The sequence below is a fragment of the Pygocentrus nattereri genome, chromosome 28, assembly GCF_015220715.1.
Source record: "Pygocentrus nattereri isolate fPygNat1 chromosome 28, fPygNat1.pri, whole genome shotgun sequence".
NCBI lineage: Eukaryota > Metazoa > Chordata > Actinopteri > Characiformes > Serrasalmidae > Pygocentrus > Pygocentrus nattereri.
This window is the reverse complement of record NC_051238.1, coordinates 18,976,847-19,004,737: the sequence shown is the minus strand read 5'-3', so window position 1 is coordinate 19,004,737 and position 27,891 is coordinate 18,976,847. Positions and strand designations below refer to the sequence as shown.

General features: G+C 38.5%; 1 protein-coding gene across 3 annotated transcripts; it reads left to right on the top strand.

Moving 5' to 3' along the window:
• Positions 1 to 8: 8 nt before the first annotated feature.
• Positions 9 to 27,407, top strand: slc16a4 (solute carrier family 16 member 4). Of its 3 annotated transcripts, none has more exons than XM_017722030.2 (11): positions 9 to 300; positions 1,088 to 1,162; positions 3,918 to 4,043; positions 10,044 to 10,176; positions 11,264 to 11,396; positions 11,566 to 11,709; positions 11,933 to 12,094; positions 12,464 to 13,048; positions 19,215 to 19,426; positions 23,198 to 23,291; positions 25,269 to 27,407. In XM_017722030.2, exons 3-11 carry the CDS (start codon positions 4,021 to 4,023, stop codon positions 25,472 to 25,474), a joined length of 1,692 nt encoding a protein of 563 aa, XP_017577519.1. In that variant the 5' UTR covers positions 9 to 300; positions 1,088 to 1,162; positions 3,918 to 4,020; the 3' UTR covers positions 25,475 to 27,407. The 3 variants fall into 3 exon arrangements, with proteins under 3 accessions (XP_017577519.1, XP_017577518.1, XP_017577520.1); XM_017722029.2 differs by having other exon boundaries at positions 9 to 305; XM_017722031.1 differs by lacking the exons at positions 9 to 300; positions 1,088 to 1,162 and adding an exon at positions 3,162 to 3,452.
• Positions 27,408 to 27,891: the final 484 nt, after the last annotated feature.

Here is a 27,891-nt window from a genome sequence, read left to right as displayed (position 1 = left end):
GTGCCCCAGTCCGGGGCTGCAGCGAGCGCAGGAGCCATGTAGCACAAACTGAGAACCACACCTCACACAGCTCAGACAGCAGGACAGGCCAAACGAGCCGGAAAAACCAGCAGAGACAAGCAGCCATGGTGAAGCATGACATTAGTAAGGCATGTGGTTTTAGAGCGGTAGCTGTGCTGAGAGGCTGTGTGGATGGGGAGCAGAGTGCAAGTGTAGATGCCCAGAAGAGCAGAAGACTCCCGAGCTGCCTGCTGCACGAGTGACCACAAGGAGGGATATATCGATGACCTTTTCCGCACAGTAAGGTGATATTCCTCCCTTTTTAAACTCGTTACAAACTGGTCTGTATTTTATTGACAAAATGTGGCCTCGCGTTAAAGCTACAGTGCGGGTGTATCAGAGCCGGGTAGGTCTTTTTCAGTATTGAGAATTCTTCTTTGTATTTTTCTGAACATATTTAAACCAGGGTTTTAATTATTCTTAAGTGCTTCTACTAAAAATCGACTTTTTACTCGGTTTCTTAACATTTGCTCAGTAATTCTCTTTTTGAATCTCATGCTATTCTGTTGGCTGCTGTTGTTTAACCCACTCACTTTCGGGCTTTAAGCTTCTATTTCAGTCCAAAAGGTTCACGAGACGAGAAGAATTACAAAGTTTAACTTGGTCTCGCTAAAAGATGCTACATCTTCTGTGAAGTTCCACCGCAGTTCTGTTGGGAACTCCAGTACCTGAGAAGCCGGCTGGGCAAAATGTTTTCCTCGTATCGTTATTTAATAAAACAGGTACAGCCTACTTGTTCTGTGACTGGGGGAGGCTGTACGCCCCCCTGCCACCTCTTCGTACTTTGCGGGGAAGTGCGTGTATCGCAATGCTGAGACTGAGGCGCTTAAGGGAGAATCGAGCCCTGACTGGGGCTCACCTGATCACGTGACCGCTCAGGAGTTGTTGGAGCGGCTAACAATCTAAAGAACTGATCTGCTCTACTTCTGTACATAAAGAGAGATCTCTCTGTTACGGACTGTCAGATGTCCAGTCGCTGGTGTAATTCCTAATAGAATAATGCTGAAAGATTGTCTTTTGCTCTCAGGTCTGAATTGAACGTCCACTGGCCGGATGGTGCGCTCCTCTACAAACACTGTGGACAACAGCGCCCGGACAGCTGGTCAGTGCAGTGCTCTTGTTCCTTTTATCCCCAATCTCTACCCCCCCACCCCCCACCCCAACCTCTTTTCTAATATGTTGGAGAAGGTAACATATACAAACCATGTGTTGTTCTTTTTTCTTCTTTTCAATTATTTAACAAAGCAAGGTTTCTCTGATAGCCTATAACTTGAACCCAGAGTCAAGGCTGTCCAATAGGACGAGAGGTCAGGGACACTCCTATTGGGCAGTTTCCACATGGGCTTTAGCATACCAAGTAATGTTTTTTTATGAAATCCCCGAAGTGTGTTAAACAACCTACATCATGCAAAAGCAGTTTTCCTCACTTTTTTGATGTAATCATGGTCGAAGTTGCATAACATGCCTTTCATTCCTCTAACTAAGCTGTTTGAGTTCAACATTTTCGTGATGTCAGAGTCTAACACATCTCTGCAACAGCTCTGCCATTAGCGCCGAAGTTCTAAGAAGTGTTTCAGGGTCCGTTTTGAATTAACCACAGCACAGAGCAGCAAATGAGAGTTGACGTTTAGCTTATTTGCATATAACAGTCTTAAAAAGGGGGCAGATACAAAGAGAGGCTGTTCCTTTGGAATGAAGATGGAAAATGGTCGCTTAAAAATGGTCACTGTTTTTGGTACATAAACCCATTCAAATGTCATAAGTGTACATCAGTGACGAAAAGATCAGATTAAAGCAGGAAAAACCTGCTCGTTAGTTTGGAGACACCTAAAAGACACCTGCATTCCTAACATTACTTAAATCACCAATCTTGTTCACTCTGAACGTAGATATACTTCTGTTCGAAAGAGACCAGAGTCATTACAGAAAGTGGTACTTTCTTTGTTATACAAGTTTGACCATGAACTTTCTGCATACAGTCGTTTTCTCACAAAGGGAGCTAGTCATCCTTTGTATGATGACTAAAAATGCATCAAACATGCTTTTAACAATATTTTAGATGGTCCTGTGAGGTCATCTGAAATGAAACATTTAAACGCCACTGTAATGTTGTAATTAACCACTATACAGTATAATAGACGGGTGGTATGTTTCCCACTTCATTCCCATACAGCTAAAGGCTACATAATAGCTTAAGAACTCTGACCAGCTACAATTTCACAAAGCAATCCTGTTTCTTTGAACTAAACTGAACTGAACTGAAGACTGAAGTGAGAGATATTATGTAGAAAGTAAACATAACCAGCATTTTACACAAAAGAAAATTCCAGCTCTTGTTGCGACTGCTGAACTACACTCAGTGTGACGAAGCTGAGGATCCTCAGTCTCTCGGTTATTGAAAAGTGACAACGAGATACAAGGCTAGATAATCAGTTAAGCTGGTTTGTATAGTCTATGAACACTCACTTTAATTGAGACCAATTTATAACCAAACACAGAAATAACATGGATGATAAAAATGTTAGTTTAGTGTTAGAGTGAATTTCACATAAGTGCTGAATTCCACATGAACAAGCAGAAAATAATGGCAATTGGCATTTTTGGTGTAATGGTAGCTTTTTAGTGTCTGAGTCAATTGGCTTATAACAGGCTTCAGGGACAACAGCTGAAAATTAGCCACTTGACTAAACCTGGCACCCTTTCTTTTGGGTTTCTTTTGGGCCTCTGACTTATTAATCAAAACTGCATTAATAACTTAGTGTGAGCATTAATTTCTCTGTTACCCTGAGAGTGTGCCTTCTGGCTAAAACTGACATCACAGTACAGAATTACTTATTAAATGATGTTTTTGATGTAGAAGATTCCTTTAAAATGTCTGTGCACTGTTCCCTCTGCACTCCAGCACCACACAGGCCATAGGTGCAGTGGGGTGGAGATAAGAGCAGGGCATGTCCACTGATACTGTAGCAAAGCTTCCTGCTCCACCTCCTCCCCAACAGACAAACAGCACCCTCCTCCCACCCTCCCTCCCTCCCTCTGGAAAAGCCTTGCTTCACTGCAGCATGGACATACTGTCTGCATTTCATTGCAGCACTGAGATGACAGAAAACGTGGTAATACCTCGAGAAGGAGTGCATGTTAGAGTAGTCTGGTTATAACTTGCCTTGCAATTTAACAATGGCTTTGCACTCCATTTAACAGATGTCAGAACAAAAGCAGTAGCATCAAGGACTTTAGGGAGGTCAAGGCATATGAATATGAGAATTATATCAGAATTATTAGAATTTATGAACCTGAATTTTAAGAAGCAGTAGGCAAAAAAGGGGACAAAAGTGTCACTCAACTAAAGCTAGCTAAGAGAGCTGTGCACCAACTGGATGGCATAGAAATAGGTAAGCCAAGCTTTTTGTTTTGCACCCTCCTTGGCGTGTCTCAAGGACAAGGGATGGATTTCACTTTGCTTCACACTTGTTTTTTCACAGCCTTCTTAGGCACTTGCTGCAGCACTTCTTTGCCTGCTCATGAGCTGTGTTTACATTGACGAAGATGATAACAGTTGAAGAGCACCAAATACCCAGACATAGATCAGTGATTTAGTTTCTTACTTCAAACTGTGGACACTGAACCCCTCAGAGGAAAGACATATTCATCACAATCAGCATGTCTGGGAATGACACCTCTATAGATCTTTCTGTGAATTTCTGCTGAAACATGTTTGGCCAGAGTGCAAAAGTTCCCTTGCAAACATATAGATCGCGTTGGACCTTTTACTTAGATCCCAGGGTGAGGTACTGATGGCTAAAGCTGTGTTGCTCTTTACTTATTTTAATTGTTACTGAATTATTCTTGTGTTGTAGGTTTTGTGTTCCGAGGCCTTCAAGCTAAGTTCACAGGTCAGAGGATGGCACTACGAAAATAGACTCTGTACAGTTTCTTCATTTCTTCCACATTGCATCAAATATGCTACCCAAAGAGCACAACAGGTAAGATTAGAAATTGTACTCTGCTAGCGCTGCTTGGTGAGGTCATGAGGCTTTAATTCATTGATTTTATTGTTCCTGCTGAAAGGATAGTATACACTTGTATGTGAAAGTCTGGGAACCCCAGTGTAATTAGATAGTTTGTTGATTTTCTAAGGGAAGATAAGCTAACATATCCTTTATAGAGAACACACCTCAGCACATTTTATGTTTTTTGTTCCTAAACTGTAAAATAAAATTAGCAGAAAAATACTAGATTTATTTGATCCCAGTAGAGGTTGCAATCATTTTGACTTTAAGTTAGAAAATCAACAAAACCAAAAACTTGTGTTCAAACATTTGTCCAAACCTTTGCATATATTTATCATCACTGTCCTTTTCCTTTCTTTTTGCTTTTTGCTTGTATTGTTCAAAAACCTATGATTTGCATGAAAAAGAAAGACCCTGAACAAATAATCCAAAATGACTATAAAAAATTGCATTGTCATGCATTAGAAGTTAAAGCATTTTTCCTTCGCCTGAAAAGTTTTGGAGATGCAGGATTTTATTATGACAGTGAAGATATGCTCCTTTTTGATGGTACACTTTCTAGATTTCAGGTATGGTCAGCTATTAGTTGGTGGGAAATCCAGTAACTCTGCCAGGTTAGGAATGCTATTGCATGGTGTAACGGAGAGTGGGGCACAAACTAACACTTTTTTTGTGTTTTTGAGAAATAATTAGACAAATATTTAAGTTGGAATAATCATGTTCTTTATAACCAGTATATACATCTCTGCTTCAAACATACACTTGAAATTAGTTTCTAGCAGCTACTGTTAATTTACAATTTACCCCTTGAGTGGACTTGATTGTAACAGACAGAGGGTCACTTAATGGAAAAGTGTCATGAATTAGTGTAAAGTTAATTTAATATGATTCTATGTTTTCAGAAACAAATATATATTCCAACCATACTGTATTATATATTATCTAACTATAGGACAGACAAACAGATCAGTTGATACATACACATCAAATTATATATGAAAACTCACATGAGGCTGTTTGTAAAACGATGACAAATTTATGTTTGTCCAGTGAAATATGGAACATTGTTTCTGAATGACAGCTTTACCAACTGTTAATTCATATACTTATTTAAAACCAAAATACTTTCATCTGATAGACACTCACAATGAGACGATCCTTGTTATCCTTCTTTTTCTCTTTCTTATTTTAAAATCTGTGTGAGCATATAAAACTAAAATTTATTTGTCGTGGTTTGCTAAAGGGGGCTTAGTTGTAGCGCTGTGTAACAACTAACCCGCAGTACGGAGGCTGTACTTAGGCTTAACTAGTACTTTCTGTAAGCTTGTCACATGCTTCAAAATGGTGCTACATTGCACCGTTTTACATTGCAGGCAACAAGGTGGTGATAAAGTAATATAAGATTGGATTTTGTGATTGACTCAAAACAGCTCAGTAACCGAAAAAAAATCTGTTGATACAAATTAATCACATGTCCGACAACACTCTTTGGCACTGATCTCTTTAGAACATTGATGATTCGCTCTAGAAATAGGAAATGTGGTAATGTGGTCAGAAGCACACGCTGCTTGACCCTTTATAACAACGTAAAAAATGCGTTCATATTGCTGTTAGATCTGTCAAAGGAAATTCATCAAAGCTGTTTTCTTTGTTTCTTCATTCTCAGTTTTGGTACTGCTTACAAACATTATTAGGCTATTAAGTTTTAGCAGCGACCACCTTCCATCTTGCTGAGTGAACCCTGAGAAGTGCCCATTAGTCTGTGTTCAGCATTTGCCACTGTCAGTAAACTAGAACTAGAATTTAACTAATGTCCTACTTCAAGGTAGTTGTAGTGTAACTAACAACTGTTCATAGTGAGGTCATTCTTTTACAGATTTCTTGCTCCCAGTACACATGCTAACTCAATTTTTGTCAAATATTTCCAGTGTTGATTCTGTCAGTAACTGAACCTCTGTCAGAACCTTCTCAGTACTCAGTACTTCTCAGTCCTTTCCACTATTGCTCTATTCAACTATTTGCCTTTTGGTCTACTGTCTGTCTTCTGCTTTTTCATTACAGCAGCACTTTGGGCATCTTTTTGAGCTTCTTGTGGAGAGTCTTCCTGTTCTTGGACAATGTTGAGATAGTTCTTTCCCTGCTGCCTTTGCAGGCTGCAAACTTGACTTCGTGGATTACTAATTTTTTTTTTTTATATGACCCCTTAACTTCAAATCTAATCACAGAAAAATGCAAGCTATTCAGAAGACCTGTGGTTAATCAGGGTAAAGGAGAATGCAGAGATTGTGTTCTCCTTACTTTCGGGTGACCAGTTTGTGGAGTATTTGCTTACTTTACACATCTTGTAGACCTGAACTACAGGGTATGAATAAAATACTATAATTGCAGTTATTATTCAGAGATTGTAGTGTAGTGGAGATTGCAGTACATTAATAACTGCACAAATAACTAATAACTGTGGTGTGACATGGTAAGAAATTTATTTTGAGCAAAATAATTTAGTTTTTTAAGTTGACATACATAAGGAATTTGGTTCCAGCCATTGGTGTCTCTCTTGAATAAAATGCAATATACAAGCAATGTACAAGTAGTTCACAGACAGTACATAATATGCAATATAAACAGTGTACACAGTAAACAAGCAATATGCAGATTATATATGGACAAGTAATATGCAGACAATGTACATATTATTTACAGATATAATGACATTGGAATCATATTGGTATCAGCAGATATTTGCTTTTAAAAGTTGTGGTATCAGACCAATATTTTAAACTGACATTTCATGACGTATTTATTGTACTCATATTGTACTCTTATTGTACTCATATTTATTGTACTACAAATTCAATTGGATCTAGTCCCAGTTTCCACATTTTGCAAATGGTTATACACCAGCATTGGCAGGTATGCATATGAAAAATATCGGATATGTGCGTCAATTCCCAGCTGCAAGAAGCACAATATGTGTCATATTGTGAAACTTAAAGTCTTAGTAGATGTAGAGGAGAGATGCAACACGTGTGTGTGTATGAATGTATGTATATATATATATATATATATATATAAACATGGTTCTTTAGGGAACTAAAAGTGGTTCTTATATGGCATTGCACCCTTTGGAACCCTTTGTGGCAGAATGTTCTGCTGAAATTTTAAAGATGGCTACAAGAAAGATTAGGACCTGTAGACTCGGGCTGCATTGTATGGACAAAATACTAGTATTGCAATTAGGTTGAGTTCCTGTGTTGTGCCTTGCAGTATGTTAAGAACAGTAATATGACGTAAAAGACTGGCCAGTTTAGAGAGGACTACAGTAGTACAGCACTCAGCCACAACTACGCACACACACACACACACACACACACACACACACACACACACACACACACACACACACACACGCACACACTCTTGTGAAAAGCACATGTAAAGAAATGCTTTTGCCTGCAACACACAGGCGCAATTCATTGCTTTCTAATCCGCTAAGCAGTTTCTGCCTGATTTGGACTAGGCCTCTCAACATGTCTGCTTCTGCTTGATTTAACATTCAGAAACTCTTAACAATATGAACAGGCAATTTTTTAATACTCTAGGTCAAACAATGTCAGAAACATCCCTGTCTGATGTCTGGCTGTTGTTGCATCTGGGTTTCAGAGTGTGTTGCTATGTAACTGGATGAGACATCAATTTTAGAACCTACATTGAACACAGTCTAAAGCTTATGAACCCTGTCGAGATGAACCTGTTGGCTGAGGCAATAGGCAGGTTTTCAGCTGCCTTCCTGTTTGAGGGGGGAACTGGTTTACACCAGATCAGCTGGGTTCCACTCAACGCCTTCAGGGCAAACACAGCCAGGGACAAAAAACTGGCTTGTGTTCATCTTTATACACTCCTTTTACATTCTTATGTACATTCTTATCCTAATGCTCTACTGTTTTTGACTGATGGAATTTTTAGGTCTGTATATATTCAATTCTTGTCCAAGCCTTGATCACTAGACTTGATCACTAGACTTGATCACTAGACTTGCATTGCAAAGCTACATGTTTCTGGTATCACAACCCGTAAACGTACATACACCTCTGCATGAATACCAGGACACATGCAAAGCTGTTAGTTAAAGTGAATGTAAATCAGTATCAGTATCAGTATCAGAATCTAAACTTGTTTTCTTTCCATACTGTAATATATTTTCTAGTAGTGTTTTCATCCAGTAATGGTGGGGTTGAGTGGAAGGTGAAGCATGATACAGTCTCAAATGTTGAAACTGTTGCAGTATCAGTTTCAGTCCAGCTTTATCAGAATTTCTCAGATTAGTTGTTGTAGTTGTGTAGTTGATCTGTTTGCTAATGGGCAATGACAGGTCCAGATTGTCTGCCTGCTTTCACACTCTTCTTCAGAATGGGCTTCAGTTCAAAATGATCTAATATATTTCCTTTCAGATTTTGTAATGGCTAGAATAGAAACTTTGCAATGATTAGCTGCAGCATAGAAAGGATGGAAATGCTAAAGTTTTTGTGAAAAAAAGGGCTGTTATTGTGATAATAGTATGCTTTTCAAACTGCTATATAATGGTTAATGCATATCTCAATTTCAGTGAAGTTGAGTCAGTACGTAAAATGCAAATTAAGTGATTTATAAATCCACTTGACATGTATTTCAAGGAAAACAGTACATAGAAAATGTTTGTTTTCTAAACATATACTCATTCTAAAATCAATGCCTGTAGCGCGTTCCAAAAACACGTTTACATGGATTAATTTAAGACTATGAATGTTAAGAAAACATCTTAAATGTGTTGCAATCATTCTTGGGTAGAAAAGGAAACATCCAGGAAAGTCCTTGTTCTATATGGGCAAAGATAAGTCCAGGCTTGCCACTTTGTCAAAAATACATCGGCAAAAAATGCAGAAGAAAAACGTTCCTTGTAACCAAGTGCAAAGATTTTAGATATTTCACCTTCTGTGCATAAAAACATAAACAACTAAAGATATTTTGTTGAGTCATAAGCTCTTGAGCAAACCCAGGTAAATGCTTATTTAAATATTTTGTGTTCACATTACTGCAAATAATTCTCATCTCCACTCAAATTGTAACCACCAGAAAAATGTGTAATTCTGACAGTGACAGTCTGCTGCCATCTGAGAAGGAAGATGATTAAAGATTTACAATGACTGCAGTAGATGTGACCCTGCAAGCTCTGATAGATGCCTGGACCTTCGTACACTTTCAGTAACCTAGAATACATTCAAACAGTTCTTGTTAAACAGTGAGGACACAATGTCTTACACAATGTGCCCTGATTAGACTTGTTTTCCCTTTGTATGTTGCCCTCAAGAATCTGTTGTTGCCACAAAGCATTTGTGAGTGAGTTAACTGGTCTGGTCCGAATTGATCTGAACTCTGAATGTGAGAAAACAGGATGGCTGTGGAAGGTGTTGTCCCAGTTTGTATTTCACACTTTTCCTGTGGCTGATATTGGCAGCTGTTACATGATAAAGCCATTTGCCACTAAAGCTAGCTATGTTCTAGAGCTGGACAATATGACAGTATTTATCATTATTGTGAGATATGGCTTTGTGAGATATGGCTTTGAGTACATTGTGGACATTATCAGGACTCAAAAATCACTTCCCAACTGCATGTTTGAACTTAAAAAGAGAGTAGAATGGATTTAGTGCAGCACATTGTATGAAATGTTGAAAACAAGTACATCATCATTTTAGTTAGTATTTTTAAAATGCTTTGTCTGTTCTAAAAACTTCCTGAAGTATCATGATATTACATTTTATCATATTGCCCACCTCTACTATGATCACTGAATCCAGTTAAAGCAACTCAAGATACTATAAAAAAAGAGGTGGTGAAGGAGGTGAAAAGTAAGGTGGTACAGATATTGATTCCTTATGTCCAATATCACTGGTTGTTGTTGCTGTTAAATGAGTGTCAATCACTGTGTGTTTTTAGCGAGGGCAAAGCAGCCAAACTCAGCCAGTATGAGCAGAAGGTCAAAGCTGTCAAGAAAGAGGAGAAGGAGTTACGTTACGTGAGTCCACCAGATGGAGGATGGGGCTGGATGGTGGTTCTTCACTGCTTTCTGGTACGTGCTCAGAAATAGTACTGAATAGTACTGAAAAATGGTGTTTACAGTTTTCCCTTTACCACAAATGTAGTTCATCAGCCAAGATCACATGTAAACTCCAATTAGTTGTTAGCTAGAACAGCTTCATAGTCCATTACAAAACAATAATGTCCTGGTTGACCAGGTTGATCTGACTAGATTGGAGTAAGAGGACAATTTGTACATTTGATTTTTCACCAATATGTCAGTTTAGTCTGTGATAAAGTGACCAGATTTCAGAAATGAAAACCAGGGACATTTCCAGTTTGGCAGTCAATATATCATTAAAATATCTTTTTTTTCTATGACATTAAAAAGCAGGACACTTCTAGTTTTGTGTATTTTAACCATGGTAACTTTTGTACTGTAATAAATTATAGTGAAGGCTGACTAATACATTTGAGTACTAACTAAGTAACTAAGTAATTTTTTAAAACTGTCCCTCCATGCTGAGTGAAGCTATGGTAAATGTTTGGTAAAACTGGGACATTTTTGGGAATAGCTCTAGCCAGAAACAGACCAACAAAAACAGGGAATGTCTGGTCACCGAAGTGGATAATATATTCTACTCCCTGCACACAGTTGTTTCCTAAGGGGCCAATAGACTTCTTTAGGCAGGGGTGATTTCACAAAAGACTGGGGGTTCAGGGGGTCAACATCAGGAAGCTGTAGCTAGCTTTTACACTGACATATAAACTTACACTGATATCTCATGCTTTATATTTCAATATAAAAAAATACAAAAAAAAAAAAAAAAACGAAAAATACTAATATAATTAACATTCAGTAATTTTGTTGCCAATTACAAGAGATTTTTCCTTTCCAATGTGTCCACAAAATTCTTAGTCTGCATTATAAAGATTTTAGCAAAATACCCCACTAATGATAAATATTGATAATTAAGAACAAAAAGGAGGGACCATTAATAACTGTTATGACAAAAGTAAGCAAATGATTGTAGTACAGTAAAGAGTAAAATTATTCCAGGATTATAACTAAACTAATGTATGTAATACTGACTGTAGTAATGCTGTTATTTAGCTTTGTGCTGTTTGCTCCCTATTAGGTGAACGTGTTGGTCATGGGGACCTTGAAGAGTTTTGGGATTTTCTTTGTGGCACTGCAAGATGAGTTTGGCGGCTCAGCCGAGAGTATCAGCTGGATTGGCTCCATCATGTCCAGCCTCAGGCTCTCAGGAGGTGCTCCCTCTCTTCTAATTAAGCTCAGAAATCATTCCAATTTACAGTTCTTTGTCTGTGTATGAAGGTAATACTAACTCCTGAAATGGCTTACTAAATGGAACAGTTTTATGTAGTTCTTTACTCCCGACATCCTGATTATAGCCACTTAAACTGTGTTTTCCCTCAGGTCCTCTGGCGTCTGTGGCCTGTGCTAAGCTGGGGAACAGAATTACCTCCATCATGGGAGCTGCACTTGTCAGTGCAGGCTTTCTTACCAGCATCTTTGCAACCAGCGTGGTCTACTTGTACATCAGCATGGGGCTGGTGGTAGGTAAGTATCATGGTTGTAGCACCTTTAGAGACCTACAAAGAAGTGATGAGTATATGATGAGTATGTTGAGGTCTGAACAAATGAAGCTTGGTAAATGAGCATGAAGGTCTGATACTTTGATGTGCTACTGTATAATTATCATTGTATATAACAGTTTTGTGTTTAATTGTATGTGCTATTGAGTCATAAAATTGATTCAATCTGTTTTGATAACTCCTCCCAGGTCTTGGCTTCGCACTGTTATATCAAGCCACGTCTGTAGTTACTGCAACTTATTTCCGAAAGAGGTTAGCAACAGCATACTCCATTGGCCGCTCTGGCATGGGTTTGACCTTTGCCCTCGCCCCCTTTACCCAGCTGCTCCTGGATCAGTATGCATGGCAAGGTAAATATAATTCCCTGGCCCAGGAGCTTTTGACTAATATGCTGTGTGGTGATTTTGTGCATTGTTATATTGGTTGGTGTATCACATTTACATATACACATCGATAGAAGTTTGTGTAAGTATTGTTTTCAGTCCTTTTTCTTTCTGGTCATGAGAATCAAAGTGTTTTTGACATTCTTACTGGTCGATGTCATGTATATAAAAATTCTTTAACATTAAAATCAAGATTAAATTTGTTTCTAGGTTGGATAGTCTTCTAAAAAATATGATGTTCAGTTTTTTTGTACATGCAACTGGGTACTAAGGACAAGTGCAGCAAATGTTCATTTATTCTAGTCACATTGAATCTGTCTGACTGTCTTTGTCCAGGAGCTCTGTTGATTTTGGGTGGTCTGATGTTGAACCTGGTGGCCTCTGGAATGCTGCTGCGACCAATCCATGTGCGACCTGCTGCCTCCTCTCCCCCATCCTCGTCCAGCCTCCGCAAAAGTCTGACAGGTTCTCTGAAAGGAACTAAGAAGGAACCTCTTCAGAATGGCGTGAACGTGACTATGGTTATGTCTAACGGCATTGCAAAAACAGAACCCTCTCCTTCTTTTCATGCTGATACACTGATCATAGAGAACCCATCCCTTGGGCAGAAAAATCTTCAAGTTGCGGAATTAACTAGCCTGGTCCAGAATGGTGTAAATGGACTGGACAGTGGCCCAGTAAAAGTTTACCCAGAAAGTAATGGCAAGACAGTTGTGGATTCATTACTGCATGAGAAGACTCCCCCCAAAAAAGCCAAAGCCTTGGACTTCTCACTCTTAAAGAATCCTTTCTTTTGCATCTACACCTGGTCGCTGGTCTTCAGCCAGCTAGCCTACTTCATCCCGTACTTCCACCTATCAGCGAGAGCTAGGAATTTGGGAATTGACCCCATGGATGCATCCTTCATTATATCTGTAGCAGGTGAGTATCAGGGGTTGGAATTCTGCCCTGTATTTGATTTTTTTGTTTCCTAATATATTTTGCACTAGTAATAATTTGATTGATCACTGTTTCACTGATTTTCTAAGTGGAAAAAGGAAATAAACCTACAGAGAAAACACCTCTGCAATAAAATGTGGCTTGTGCAAAAATTCTGGCACATTTTAGAGCATGTGTTTTATTTTTTTCCAACTTGTTAAACAGGTATTGTGCACTAAAATAGGTAAAGTTGTAAAAATGTCTCTGTAGAGGATGTATTAATGTATATATGTATGTGTGTGGGTGTGGGTGTGTGTGTGTGTATAGACTTCTGAACAGCTAGACTTCTGAATAGAAATAATAACCAATAGTCATATATTGCACTGGTCTAAGAGAGCTAAGAAGCTTTTTATACATGTGTGCTAGCCTAAGCAAGGGTTAGTTTGTGCAGTGACATTTCTAGCAGAAAGTAACCAGAGGGGCCACAGTGAATTTTGGGCTTGCACATGCTTGTCTTTTGAGTTCCAGGCACATACCATAGAGCTCTACACAGAGTACATGGCATGGTGTACAAGGACCACCAGACTTTGCTGTGACATATTCTAAAGGCTGGTTAAAATTAGATGGAAAAAAAACAACTCTGTCAACTTCTGCACATTAATTATTTGTGAGCTGCTCAGAATCTGCAGGCTTATGTAATGAATGTTCTTACATAAAAGCTGAACTTTACCCCAGTGGCCAGAGCTGTTGAGTTCAGAAGTATCCTATTGATGAGGCCACACTACACAAAAAAATAAGACTTTTACAAAGAGTAATAGTAATAGCCATCTTTTCTTGAACTGGGCAAGTTGAACTATTGTTTGGGTTTGATCATGTTTTTTCTCCTCATTTTATGGATAAATTGCAAACTGCTTATTTAAAACATCTGTTTTATTTGGTGTAATCGTAAACACAAGTATTGCTCAGAATATATGCTATGTTATTGTAATGTGCTGGCAAGAATTTCACGTTATGGTCAAACATGTGCCATACCCAGTAAAATTGTCAGATTCAGTACCTAGAACACAAGCTGCAGCTTTTGCCTTTCATGAAAGCTGGCAGAATACACTGAGTCATAAATATGAGAAGTGGACTGGACAGGATCTATGGCAGACTGGGCCAGGTTTAAACAAAAACTTATGAAAAGATATCAATCATTGTCTTCATAATATATGAAGTGGCCTAAGAGGTAAACATATAATCTAAGGCTAGCATATAAAATAAGAGATAAGTAGCATTGAATCTGTTACTGCATAGCGTTTAGTGTAGAATACAACACTAGCATAACACTACTGTAACATGCTGTTTTAATAATTATAAGTGGTCTAGTGGCAGTCTTCTCACATAGACAGTGTGCATTGTGCTTTTACAGAAATGCAGTCCAGTGCTGCCCCTCCCTTTTCAATTCAGACCTCTTTTCAAACAGGACAGCCTGAATCAGACCAGGCGAGTACAGCTCAGGCCTCTAAAAGCGGCTCCTGATGGTGGGCCGCTCACTGTCGCTGAACCAGGGGGGAGTCGCTAAGCAACGGGCCAAGTGGCTGCCGTGGCGACAGCAGGGCTTCCCAATGCAGCGGCCAGCTCTAGAGTGGCTGACATTGTGCTGGGGCGCACTGAGGCAGCAGCAGTGCACAATAGCAGGGGGACGAGAGGAGCCAAACACGTTTGTGTTTTTAATGAGTGGGCCGGGAAATTGGACATGCATTCGGGCCCGCTGTTCCCCAGTGTTTGCTCTTTGTCTCACTTTGATGTAGTGGGGAACATTGCTTTTTGTGGCCATTCAGGGAACTTCATAAAAGGCGTACAAACACCTGTCACATGCCTGATCACTGGGACTGAGACAGTGCACAGTAGGGCCCGACCAATATAATGTTCGATGAATGTATTGGTACGTAATTAAAAAAAAAGTCAATAAGCATCAATATTGCTTTATGTATATACAGCATTGTGTGCTAAACATGAATTAGCAGAAACCAACAATCTGCTAAAAATGCTTTTAAACTCTACCCCTGTGTTTGTTTGAGTTTAAGAATTTTGATGACAGAAATTGACAATCATAGTCAGTGAAGCACCATTTTCTAAAACCATAACAGTACAAAGTTATTACCTCAGATTTGTGGCTTTTTATTGATCAGAATTTTTAGCTCCTTAAAACCGAAGTCAGATTGGCGACAACATTTTCATATCAGTTAAGAAGACTGGATGGCAGTCTGGAAAAAGGGGTCTTTTTTCTAAGCTTCGCTATTGAAGTCTATTGTGTGGAGCTTGACAAAGACAGCTGTGAACCTCACTAGACCCACTGCAATTTAAACACATAAACAACTCGCCAAACGTCTCTGTACTCAAGTGGGAACACACCGGGAGACTGCCTCTGGTGATGCGCCAAGGACACATAAACATTGACCAGCTGTTTCGCTTCATGTTTGACCACATGCACACCTCACAGGGTGTGCTGTAATACTGCCACTGCATTAAGAGTCGCACAAACGTTTCAGAGTTGACCTCATTGACTTGCCTCGTCAGTAATGTAGCGCATGCTCAACTTCCAATTTCTTAGTCTACAAAATGCATCAGTTACATAACTTACATAGTTATTTCATAGTACTTCAAAATGATTGAGTATACTCAAATGCAAAGCCCCACATTGTGTGTAGGATCTTTAAATCTTAAAGTACCTCTAAAGACATAAATTAAAAAACAAATGTATTATTGTATAATTGCTTTGGCAATGAAGCTACTAAGAATGGCTCAAAAGTGTCCTTAACTTCAAAACCTCAACACTCATTAAGAATGCAAAGACCAATGAATATGCAGAGTTATGCAAATTGTAAACGCCCATTGTAAATGCCCCCTTGCCTCTACCTTTCTAAACTGTCCCTTCTCCTCACTACCCTGCCCCCTGTAGCTTTGCCAAAAATTCTGTCACTCTGGCACCAGTCGATTTTACTCACTCACTTTTGAGTATTTATCATGTAAACTTGCCTCAGTGCAGCATTGGTGAGCCAGAATTGCTGGTGGTTTAGCCTTCTTGATAAGCTAACAGTAGCTTCTGGTGCTAGTGAGGATATGAATTAAAAACAGCTTAAGCTAACAGTTTTCCTTCTCTTTTTCAGTGAGGCTTCAGTGAGCCAGACCCATCAGTTTGTCCCAGCTCATATGTGCACATCATGAGTTTAATATAGTAACTTGCCATTTGTACATTTTATTGTTTTTAATGTTAATTTGGCATTACATCAAGTGTATTATACAGATTTAGCCTATTAATACTGTTACCCTTGAAAAAGTGATTTAGACTATCAAAATCTTCTGCCTGTTGTTTTAATGCATGTAGCATTTTCAGATAAGTTCAGTCAGGCTATGCAATTGTCCTACCTTTTATGTAGGGATCTACTTAGGACATTACAACAAGGTAGGACAATTTGTCTGGTGGCCGAGACTACGAGGGGCAATGCAGATTAATACATTTATTTGTCAGCGCTTAGGGCTTAGGTGCTGGTCGCTGATAGTGGACTGTGATCGGTTAAAGTGACATTCAAAACTGGCATTTGTGACATATCTACTATACTACTATATTGAGTCCCATTTTTCAGATATACTGAGAAAGTCTGTGTTTTCAGTGGAAAGATTTGAACACTGTGCTGTAGTAACATTTGACATATCAGACTGTACAGCTGTAATAAGTTTTCCAAAGAACTTTGGAAATGTTTTTCATGCTTACATCTTGTTTATAAAAGTCATTTCCTAAAAAGCCATCTGTTGAAAAAGTACTGAATAATAGGTCTAAAGATAATTTCTGAAATAATAAATCTGCCAGTTTTAAGTGGTTAATAAGTTGTTGGCATTTCGTCAAGCATTATAAACCTAGCAGAATACTACAGAGCCAAGTGCTAAAAGTACTTATCATCATGTTGTATTAGCAAGTGCGCTGTTGTGCCTGCGACTACTGCCACTGAGCCATGAACGTTTTCGCTGTTGTTTTGTTCCATTGATCCCTGCAGCCGTGCTGCCTCAAACCCTTTCCTGAACCGATCAATAGCCCACTGCGGCGCAGGCCTACAGTTAGCATTTGCACAGGCAATCACCCCACCCCCCAGCCACTGACATTAAAGAGCAAGGAATTAACTCTCTTAGAAACTGCTGGAGGTTCATATTAGTATTATTCCTGAATTGGATCTTTTCCGCATGTTCTGCAAAAGAAAAAAAAACAGTTTGTTATGCCTGCAGGTCTGTTTAAAAGCATCTTTGCATGCACATGTGAAACACATTGCTGTGCAGGATGATTGGCTGGTTTTAAGGCTCTTGAGACTGGGGCCTGTTCTCTTTAGTGCTGGGTGCTTGGCTGATTGATAGCCTGCAGAGTCATGGAGCTGGTGATCCAAGTGGAGAGCCCATGCAGATGTTAAGCCTCTTACACCCACTGTTGGCCTTCAGCAGCAACTCATTCTTCTACACACTGTACACAGAGTGGCATACTTTAACAGTGACACAGAGGTCACTCACCACTGAGCGCAATTGATTGATGGCCTGAGTGACTTTTACACTAAGGCTGTAAAGCACTGTGTAATCACCCTTCATTTGTTCAATTTCCAGTCAATATGGCCATTATGTGTTAGTTATTCTGTTTTCAGGAGTCATTTTAGAGCAGATTAGATATAAGATAATCTATTTGCATAATAAAGGAAATAAGTGAAAAAATAGGACGAAAAACAGAAACTTTTAAGACTGAACTTTGTATATATGGAAAGGTAACCCTGTAGATTTCTTAGAAAAATTAAATGTCTATGTTTTCTGTCTTGCTGAAAAATTAATACCTTATACTTAATGGTGGCTTTAACTAGAAATTAAATAAATGAGGGGTGGGCTCCAACGGTGCATACTAATGTAAATATCTGACCTCTTCAATTATTCAATTCAAAAATCTCCAATTTCACCACAAATTTAATTCAGTTTATTTGTTAGGCTATTGATGTTTTTAAAAATGCATTTATTTCACACATAGGGCTGGAGGGACTGCATACAAAGTAGAATGAAGGCATTAAATATGGGGACTTTTATGTTTTAAAATAGCCTGATGATCTTCTTTTGTCCACAAATCATCAGAGACTTTATTGTAATTGATTAGAATTGATTCAAACATTTCACGTGGTTGAATTACCAATTTTGGACTATGGCTGAACAACACACTGTAAAAAAATTACAAGCAAAAAAAGGTTTATTTAAAATCATAAGGCAACTTAGGTCACAACTTTTTTGGAGTTAACTCAGTTTGATGGCAGGAGTTGATCAGACTTTCATTTGGCTAATTTTTACAATACCAATCTGCAATTATATGTAATATACCTTAAAAGAGAGGTGGGCAATATGATGATATTTATCATTATTGTGATAAATTACATCACAACATGCTTTTCTGAGCACATGGTAGATATCATTAGGACAGGATATTGTAGATATTATCAGGACAGCATATTGTAGATATCGTCAGGATGGCATATTGTTGATATTGTCAGGACTGAACTGTTTTCTTTAAAAAAGATCATAATTAGGCCTGTTTAATTGGATTTAGTACAGTGCAGTACATGCAATGATGCGAAAAGTCATTATACTTCTTTTTTGATAGTGGTGCTTTTTGACCTGTTGTCTGTTTTTTTATCAAACTTCAGAAAAATAAAATACTGTGATACCTTATTCTGTATTGAGACATATTGTGATATTATATTTCTGTCATATTGCTCCTTATTTTAAAAACACATTGGCAAGTTCTTGTTCAGCCCAAAAATGAATGATATTTTTGGATAACATGAATGCCTTTATTTATCAAATCCTGTCAAGAAATGTTGTAGGTTATTAAACACAATAAGCCAATTTGTCACTGGTTCTAAGGTTTATTTGTGTATTCCAACCTTCTGGCTAATATTGCAATAGCAACTAACAAAATATTGTGCAACACTACTCCAGATCTCAGTGCTTTGACACATTTTTATATCCCTGGCCATCTCTGACTCAGCATATTTAAACCAGATAAAGTTATTGGCACAGTTCTCAAGCTCCTACATGCTGCTGATTAGATGGCCCTTTGGACAGATGTAAACTGTGTCAGTGTGTAACGGCTGACCTCTTTCTCCTGCAGGTATAACAGAAACCATGGCTCAGCTGGCATCTGGCTGGGTGGCAGACAGGAACCTGGTGCATAAATACCACTATCACAAGGCCTATCTGATCCTATGTGGTGTAGTGAATCTGCTCTCCCCCCTTGCCACCTCCTACATCTTGCTGATGGTCTATGCAGTCTTTTTTGCCATCTTTTGCGGAGGCTACATGGCCCTGCTGCTGCCCGTCCTGGTGAGTACAAGACTGATGCAGAGAGCACACAAACAGTACTGTCAGAATTTAGCATCTGTCATAATGGTACATTCAGGGGTCGTAAATGAATTTCTGAGTTTACCGAAGGGAAATTGCACGAGAAAGGCTGACAAAGTTGTAAATACAAGTGGTAAATGTAAAGAGCAGCCGGTGCTGACCACCCAAATGCAAACAATGGAAGTTACGATTTGGTGACGGGACAGTTTTGCTTTGATGAGTGGACAAGGACCATCCAAAAGTACCATTAAGGCAAGGCACTGCAATCATTCTTGTCATTCCTTTCGAGGTTCCATCAATAATTTTCAGATTTTTTTGACAATTGCATGTGTCTTCTCTTAAACTGCAATCATAAAAAATGTCAGAATGTTTTTTTCAGCATCTTTTTTCGGTTTGCATGCACTTCTGTCTAAACCTTTTCTCCAGAGTTAGCAACTTCAGTGAATACAAATGAATCACTTAGAATGAACTAGAATAGACAAATGTGTGTCCTTTGTACTAATGACAATATTTCAAGAAATGGTGCATGTTGTCTGAGAACTCACTGGTAATGCAGTTAAGGATGATTCTCAAAATTCTCATTTTCATCAAAATCAGCTTCTCTTTACATTAGCAACCAAGAATTTCAGCTTCCAGACTATCTGCATTCATTACATTTTACATATCTGACTATGTTCTGAAGGAACTTACAGAAACATTTCCTACTATATTGCTGTCAGCCAAATTTATGCAAAACATTTTTACACAGTGAAGTGTTTTTTTGTTAAGCAATGAAACAATGAAGAAAAACCACATCACAATAACTAAAGACATTTTTGCAGTACACTGTATATACAATGTTTTGATGCATAGACACAATGCACTTGCAATGCCACATTTAAATTAACAATCTAAAAACTGTGGATACAATTTCTGTAACAAAAACGCCATTGGCCAGTGTTTATAAGTACTGACAATAATCTCAATATGCCCAGAGAATATGTTCTATAAAATCCTTTCTCTTAACTATGTCTTGAAATCAACGTTTTAATTGGACCATCATTCAAAGGGTAGATGTTTTGAAAAATGCAAATGTATGCATGTTTAAATAGGCAGTGTCTCATTTGTATATATAAATGTATTGTTTTTGGAAAACTCCAAATAAAACACTCCTAGGAATATCAGTAATCAACTGGCAAATATTTGTTGTTTTAAAATGGATGTTATTTGTAGTGTGTTGCCTTTAAGGCTCCAGCAGAGCAGAATGCACTGCAGTGTACTGTTTAGGGGAATGCAGCTTTTTCAGTCTGCTCCAGTATTGATGAAGATGATGCTTAGCAAAGCCCCACATCTCATTAAATGGCGCATAGTTTTGAAAGAACTGTGCATGTGCTTTTGCTATTAGTGTTAGGTTGAGGTGTTGTTTTCAGCTCCTGTGTCCAGGGTTTAAATGTGGTGAAAATTGAGAGGGCTATCTTGCGAGAGCCCAGCTCTCAGGGCAGCTGTGGTAGCAGTTGGCTGCCGTTTGCTCGCTCCTCTGGATGGGTCGTATTTTGCCTTTCAAGTATTTTTACAACCACTTCAAACCAATTCCCACAGTGTAAGGCAGCCTGGGCACTTTGAGGATGGGGTCTACGTGATAAACGTCAGTCAGTCTTTGATGTTACACAAGTCTTAAGAAAAAACTGTGCACCTAGGTGCAGAAAAGCCTGTAATTAAAGATAATGATGTTTCATTTCATAACTCTGTTATCTTAAATTACAGATGTCTTTGAGCACTCTTATTTCTTAAAGGCTTTAAATCCCTTGTCCTGGCCTCGGTGAGGAGTGAAAGTAGAGAGAAATATAGCATATTACAATATTGTGAAAGTTAAAGAATTCTGGGAGATCTTATCTAGGTTTTATTTTTTATTGGAAAAGCAATCATTTCTGCTGACAGATCCTCAGTTGTAGCTGTCAGAGTGAAAAATGGAAGATTTTAGGTTGCCCCAAGACAGGTGAGAATTATGAACCTGAAACCTCGGGTATATTGCACACACGTATCAGAGTAAAAGGGAGCTGGCAAAAAGTGTTCAGAAAAATATACAGAAGATAAAGCCAGTGAGACGTTTGAAAAGCGGTGAGTTTCATAGCCAAGCTGAAGAGAAGGACATAACTCACAGTGCTGATACAGGTTTAATATTATTTCTTTTTCTTGGTAATTATTATCTGTGGGGTTGTTGCAGTAGCCCTAGTTTGCTGTCCACTCTCAGAATATTGGTGGAAGCCATGTTATCTTGGTAGTGTGCACATAGTGAATACTTTCCAAATTGGCACTTCAAAAGGACCTTTGACTTTCAGAATTGGGTCTAACCTTATATTTGGAATGTATCGTTGAATAGAACACTTTACCCAGTAGATAAACAGGCATGATCGTTCTATAGATCAGGGGTGTTAAGCTCAATCACTGAAAGGGCCATATGAAAAAATCCCAGCAAATCTGTGTGCTAGAGAACGTTTTATATCATTTTAAAATAAGTTACATTTTTAAATAACAATTTCTGAGCTGTTGAGCTGAGTGTTTATATTGCTTGACCTGTAGCTGAAATGCGTCTATTGTGTTTGGTGATATGACTGCTGTGGAATTATGTAGAATTGCCTAGAGTTGTGGTGTAACCACTGTCCCATAGATTGTTGTTGGAGGAGGGGAGTGGGAGCGCACAGCACTGCATGCTGGGAATTGTAGTGCAGCACAGTGTGAAATGGGCTTATATCAATAGAATAATAATTTTGTGGGCCAGGTAAGATTGTGCCACGGACCTGGTGTGCCCCACGGGGCTATAGATTATCCTATAGCAACTCTATTTCAAGATGTTGCCTGTGGGTAGTAAACCCGTTTTCCACACTTTACAGTGACATGATACACATTTAATGATATTAAAAAGCTTAATAATGAAGAGACTCATAAAAAGCTTGTACATGGTCACTGGATCTCTTGGTAGGCACTTTTATATCTGTTTCTGGCATGGTGCAGCTTGTAAAAGTTTGTGCACTAGACTTCCCTCAGAATAATGATTTTTCATCTGTTTTTGATTGTGAAGTTCATTATTTAGCATTCGCTATCATATAAGTGGTTTTTATGTTATGCGAAACTACTTAAATATATGGATCGTTCTACCAAATTGGTTCAAAGTCAGACATGAAAACACATTATGGGCTTTTAACTTGTACTTGGACCCCACACCTTAATTATGTTTACTTTTTCTAAGTTTACTAGACTTCAGGTTATACACAAATATCCTGGGTTTGGGACACATATATGTCAAAACAATGGGGTTTAACTGCTTAACTTGTGGCCATGCAGGACAGGTATGCAGAACAATAGAATGGTCCATATATGTCGCCTACAAGCTAAATTGTGCGACAGTGTAATGCGTGTAGCCAGTAGCAAAGTTCATTTGTGTGGCCTCTTTACAAACAATGCAGTTACAGTTTAGTTTTTTCCATTTCCATTTTTATTGTAAAGGATTTTTGTAGTTTTGGTTATTAAGGTAATCAAACTGTAATATTTTATGCTCACTTCATAGTTGTTGTTAGAAGCCCATTGAAAATGACTTGATTATTTTTATGTTTTTACTTGGTTTTAAAGGATTTTTTTACTTTACAATTGAGCAAAGGCTTCACAATGTTACATCATGCACCGTCTGCATCATTTTAATCCATTGTTACACAACACTGATGCACAAGCTGACGAAGTAACATATACCACTATGCCAACTGTTTGTTTTTTTCCCAGGTTGACTTGGTAGGACCTGATAAGCTGAACAACTCCATGGGATTTTCGATGTTCTTTGTGGGACTTGGATGTCTAACAGGTCCTCCTTTAGCAGGTAGGTGTTTTTTTCTTTGTGAAATCCATGCTGAATGTCGTCAGTAATAAATATTAGCTAAATGCCACATGTGACATCATGGAATTGAGAGTATTTCTAAAAAGCCAATTCCTGAGGTGCCTGCAGGGGTGGTAAGCCGGTGTACTTGTTGACCTACTGTGTGTATGTGTGAGGACACATGTGTGAACAGTGTCAACTTTCTTAAGGGAGGAAATCTTCCAAGAACAGATCTGTCTGCTTTTGACACTGTTAGGATCATATCACCTCTCTTTATTTAGCAGCAGGTTAATGTCTTTGGTTAGATCATGGATGTTTTTACCATTGACCTTTTATTTCTATAGAACTTAGCCTAAGTGAATAGACAATGTCTCTAAATTTAGCAGAAATGTTAACATTAGCTGCACCAACAGAAGTAACTTAAGATTCAGCACTTTGATCCAGTTGCCATTCTGTTCACATGAAAAATATGGGTGCATTACACAGTAAAGCACTGGTAGATGTCTGTACAAGCAATCTGCTGACAGAGCTGCAATTCTTGGAAAAGCAAGAGGCTCTCTCTCTCACTTAGAGGGGCTCTGTGTGGGAGGGGGCTGTGTAGGCCCTATTTGGACGGAGGGTATGTAGACCCTCTTTGGGTGGGGGGCTTTGTACGCTCCCCTTGGGAAGAAGGGTGTGTAGACCTTGAACTTAGCCCCACATAGTCACTCTAACCCAAAACATTTTGTCAGGAACCCCCCAAACTTGAGCCCCAGCTGGGGAAGCAAAATGTGATTAGTTAACCCCCACGTGGGCTTTTCCGGACACAACCTTCTGCTGTTGACTGGCCCTGCTGGTCACGGCTGGAGCGCACCACAATGCATACTGACCTCTGCTACATAGAAACCAGAAACATGGTTCAGCCTTCCTCAGCTTCGGCTGTGTGTTCTATAGTAAGGGCAATTAGCCAAACAAGCGTAGAATCTGTAAAGCACTTTTCGCTATTGTTCCACGAGATCTAATAGTTCTGCAGTTTTCCATAATGGAAAACTGTTCTGTTCTTGAAGGGGAGTTCCACCAATATTTCTAAATTTCTGAATTGATTAATCAGTGAGATGTAAACAAAGTTTGATGTGACATGTGGTTCATTATAAACTTACCGACTCATTTTTTACAGTGGTGATAATAACAAAGGGATGCAATGTCTTAAATGCAGCCATGTTATTTAAGATCCAAATGATAGAAAAACCCTTGGGGACTATTTTGCCTTATACACATTATATTATATTTCCTCTCAGAAATAAAGGTATGAAACTGTCACTGGGGCAGTTACCCCTCTTGTCACTTGGGTGATTCCCTCAAGGGTAGCCAGGGAACATAATTGTACCATAATCCACTGAAATCATATTTTCTAAGTTGTACTGATTCCACACAGCCCATTTGTTCTGTTTTAAAACATGAAGAACGTTATGAAAAGGTACAACTTTTCACATGGGTAAAACTTATTTAAGGTACACAATTGGATCTTAAAACCACTGTTGTATCTTTGAGGGCACATTAACATTGTTTGTACCTTTATGAACAAAAAATGTACCGACACAGAAAACTTTACTGTATGTATTGTGCTTTTAGCTGTCAGGCAGAAATGATTTGGACGTCTACCTCCTACCAACATCACTGAGAATAATTCTAGCTATTTCACATCAAACCATCCTGAATGACACGTTTAACCATTTAATTATTCCAATGTTTTTGAATATATGTTCTTTAATGGCATTTCTTGATACAGGGACTTTAAAAAGAAGTAAATTTTTCATAAAGGAATTGGTAAAAAAACATTTTTTTTAATCACAATTGTGTGACATAGCGCTTCATAGTTCTTAGCTATGCAGCATCATTTTGTCAAGCTTTTATAGATAACAGTGAACAGAAGCCAGTTGATTTGAGGTGGGCTCCATTTCAATCAGATTAAAGGTCTGTCTCCTCATCTGTATCCTCCAGGTTTTCTGTACGACTACACTCAAACGTACGACTGCTCCTTCTACCTGGCTGGTGTGTGTTACCTGCTGTCATCAGTCTCTCTCTTCCTGGAGCCGCTGGCCCGGTGCTGGCAGGCAAGAAAGAAACGACAGGAGCTGCTCAATAAAGAGCTGATATGGAGCAACGGCTGCTTCTGTCCAGTGCCTCAGAGGAATGGGGTGGTGTAGATGAAGTAGAGCAGCACACCATGGCCAGCTTTGTGGTGGACTACAATACTAGCCTTTTTGAGGGAAGGACGTTCATTTGAATGGCACAGATATTATGACCAACACAGTCTTAAAATGCTTGAAGACACCATACTGGGTACTGCTTTTAGTTCCAGAGAGCAGAAGGTCAGGTCCGTTCTGTAACTTCCAATAAAGCCAAATTGATTTCATGTTACAGTAAAGTAATAACCTTCCCTGTGAAAAACTGGCATTTCTAGTTTTTTTTGCCTGGTGGGAGAAACAAAAAATTATTATTATTTTTTTTATTGTTTTACTTTAATGTCTACATCTTCACTTTATGTGTATTGCCAACGTTTAGTTCAATATCACCGGAAAACTGTGCTTTCACTGGTGCTTCCATGGGCATCAGTGCATTAGAGGGTATGAGGGTTACACTATATTCAATGAATGAGTAAGTAAATAAATAAAAACCCCTTTAAAGTTTTGCATACAAAACCATGCACTTTACTAAATGCTGATTATTCTCTATGCAACTTGTCTGCTGGTTTGAGGTAATAAGCAGCCAGCAATCCACATCAGTTTATTTTTGCTGTTGATACCCACAAACACAAGATCCAGTAGTGTCAATCAGCCACATTCTTACTCTAAAATGAGCTCATCTACGAGTCGTTTAGATTCATTGTTTCAAAGATAGGTTGTTCCTATTGGGTCGCAGCCCTGTTTCTACATTTTAGACATGCATTTTTTTTTCAGCTGGTGGTGTCAAATTATGGTCATGCCATTGACCACTGATAATATTCCAGAGAATGTCCAAAACAAGCTGCTTTATTCATGCTATGAGTAAGAATCCCTGTGACACTAATTAGCTAAGGGCTGAGTCTAAGAGATTTGGGGCACTGTGTGTAGATTTACCTAGTCTGAGATATAAGTTCATATTGCCTTCTTTTTCCACAAACTGTAATGGTACTGAATTACCTGTAGTGTTGTTTATCACCAATATTTGTCTTTTATGTACCGCCTAACTGTACTAACTGTTCTGTAATATGAGCCAAAGATGCAACTGAGATTAGAACCTATGCATATTACCCTCAGACATGTATAGAATTTCACTTTATGTTAGCAAAAGTTTACTTGACAGATGGTCAAGTACCTCATATGGCATCCTCTATCAGGTAGTGCCCTCTAGTGGCACAACATAGTCCCACTGAAGGGGAGCATTCATTTTGTGTATAATCCTTCTTAAATCCTCCTCTTGCTTAAGTGCTTAGCAAGATTCATTGTTTAGGCCCCATATTTTTTTTTACCAAACTATTTTTTATCAGGCCTAAATAATTGCATATGTTTCAGCTTGGCAAAGGGCCAATGGGACAAATTCTTACTGAGCTCACCCTTAAAAACACTCCTGTTGAAAGGCTGGCTTTGTGTTCTCTGAATGTCTTTTTACTTCAGTTAAATGTAACATACTTTTGATGCTTTAAAGCATTTTTGTATCACTTTTATTATCTTTGAAGGCAGGGCTTTCAGCGACCTTGGACAGGTAACATAATGCTTAAATATCATCATTCAGAAGGAGTAAACTGTATAAAAAGAAAGCCTCCAAAGACTTCGTCTTAAGGGGCCACAATCATGTAGCATCCAGGGGCCACATGATGTAGTTTATGGATAAAATAATTACAAAGCACAGTGGCAGATTTGCCATCTCAGTGGTAATTCGCCACCAACTATCTGTGAGGACATATGGTCCGATTTTTTATATTGATAAATGTTACAGTGTAAATTCTGGAACTGGTTAAAAAAAGTTGATGTCAATCTCATTTTTGTCAAGTTTCTTAACTGAAATAAAAGCCAATGGTGAATGTGGCAACACAGTCTAAATTCCATGTAACTTGATACGGCTCTTGCTGTTCAAAAATTAAACCAGGTTTTCCCTAAAGTATTCTCTGTCGATATTGCATGTAGTCTTATTACTTGTTGCATGCAGTGTTCAAGAAATACACAAACCAATACGAAAAACATTGTTTATTCACGTTTATGATAAATGTACAGACATCACAGAGGTAGTCATTTTCCCCCACAGTAAACATTTTACCCTCCCTTAGACAAGTTTTACTATAATAATAGGAAATGCCTTCCTAGAAAGAATATCATCGCTGTTATTGCAAAACCTTCTCAATTTCTGTTGTTTTTTCCTTTTTGCATAATTTGAAAAATCCAGTTGCATTGTGTTCAATTTTATGACGAAAGGACCAAGAGACTTGGTCCAAAATAACTTGGGGAAAACATCTTTTTACAGTAAGTACCTTTTCCATTTTGAAGATAAGGTTTTGTTCTGACAGTGATAATATAGAAGTTTTATAGTTTACATTTGTTTTAAAATCGACATAAAAAGGTCCAGTACTTACGATTCTGAGGCAATG

Coding starts and splice junctions, on each gene's coding strand:
- slc16a4 (XM_017722030.2), top strand. CDS start 4,021: ATGCTACCCAAAGAGCACAACAG. Junction 10,177..11,263: donor TGGTTCTTCACTGCTTTCTG/GTACGTGCTCAG, acceptor GCTCCCTATTAG/GTGAACGTGTTGGTCATGGG. Junction 12,095..12,463: donor GGATCAGTATGCATGGCAAG/GTAAATATAATT, acceptor GTCTTTGTCCAG/GAGCTCTGTTGATTTTGGGT.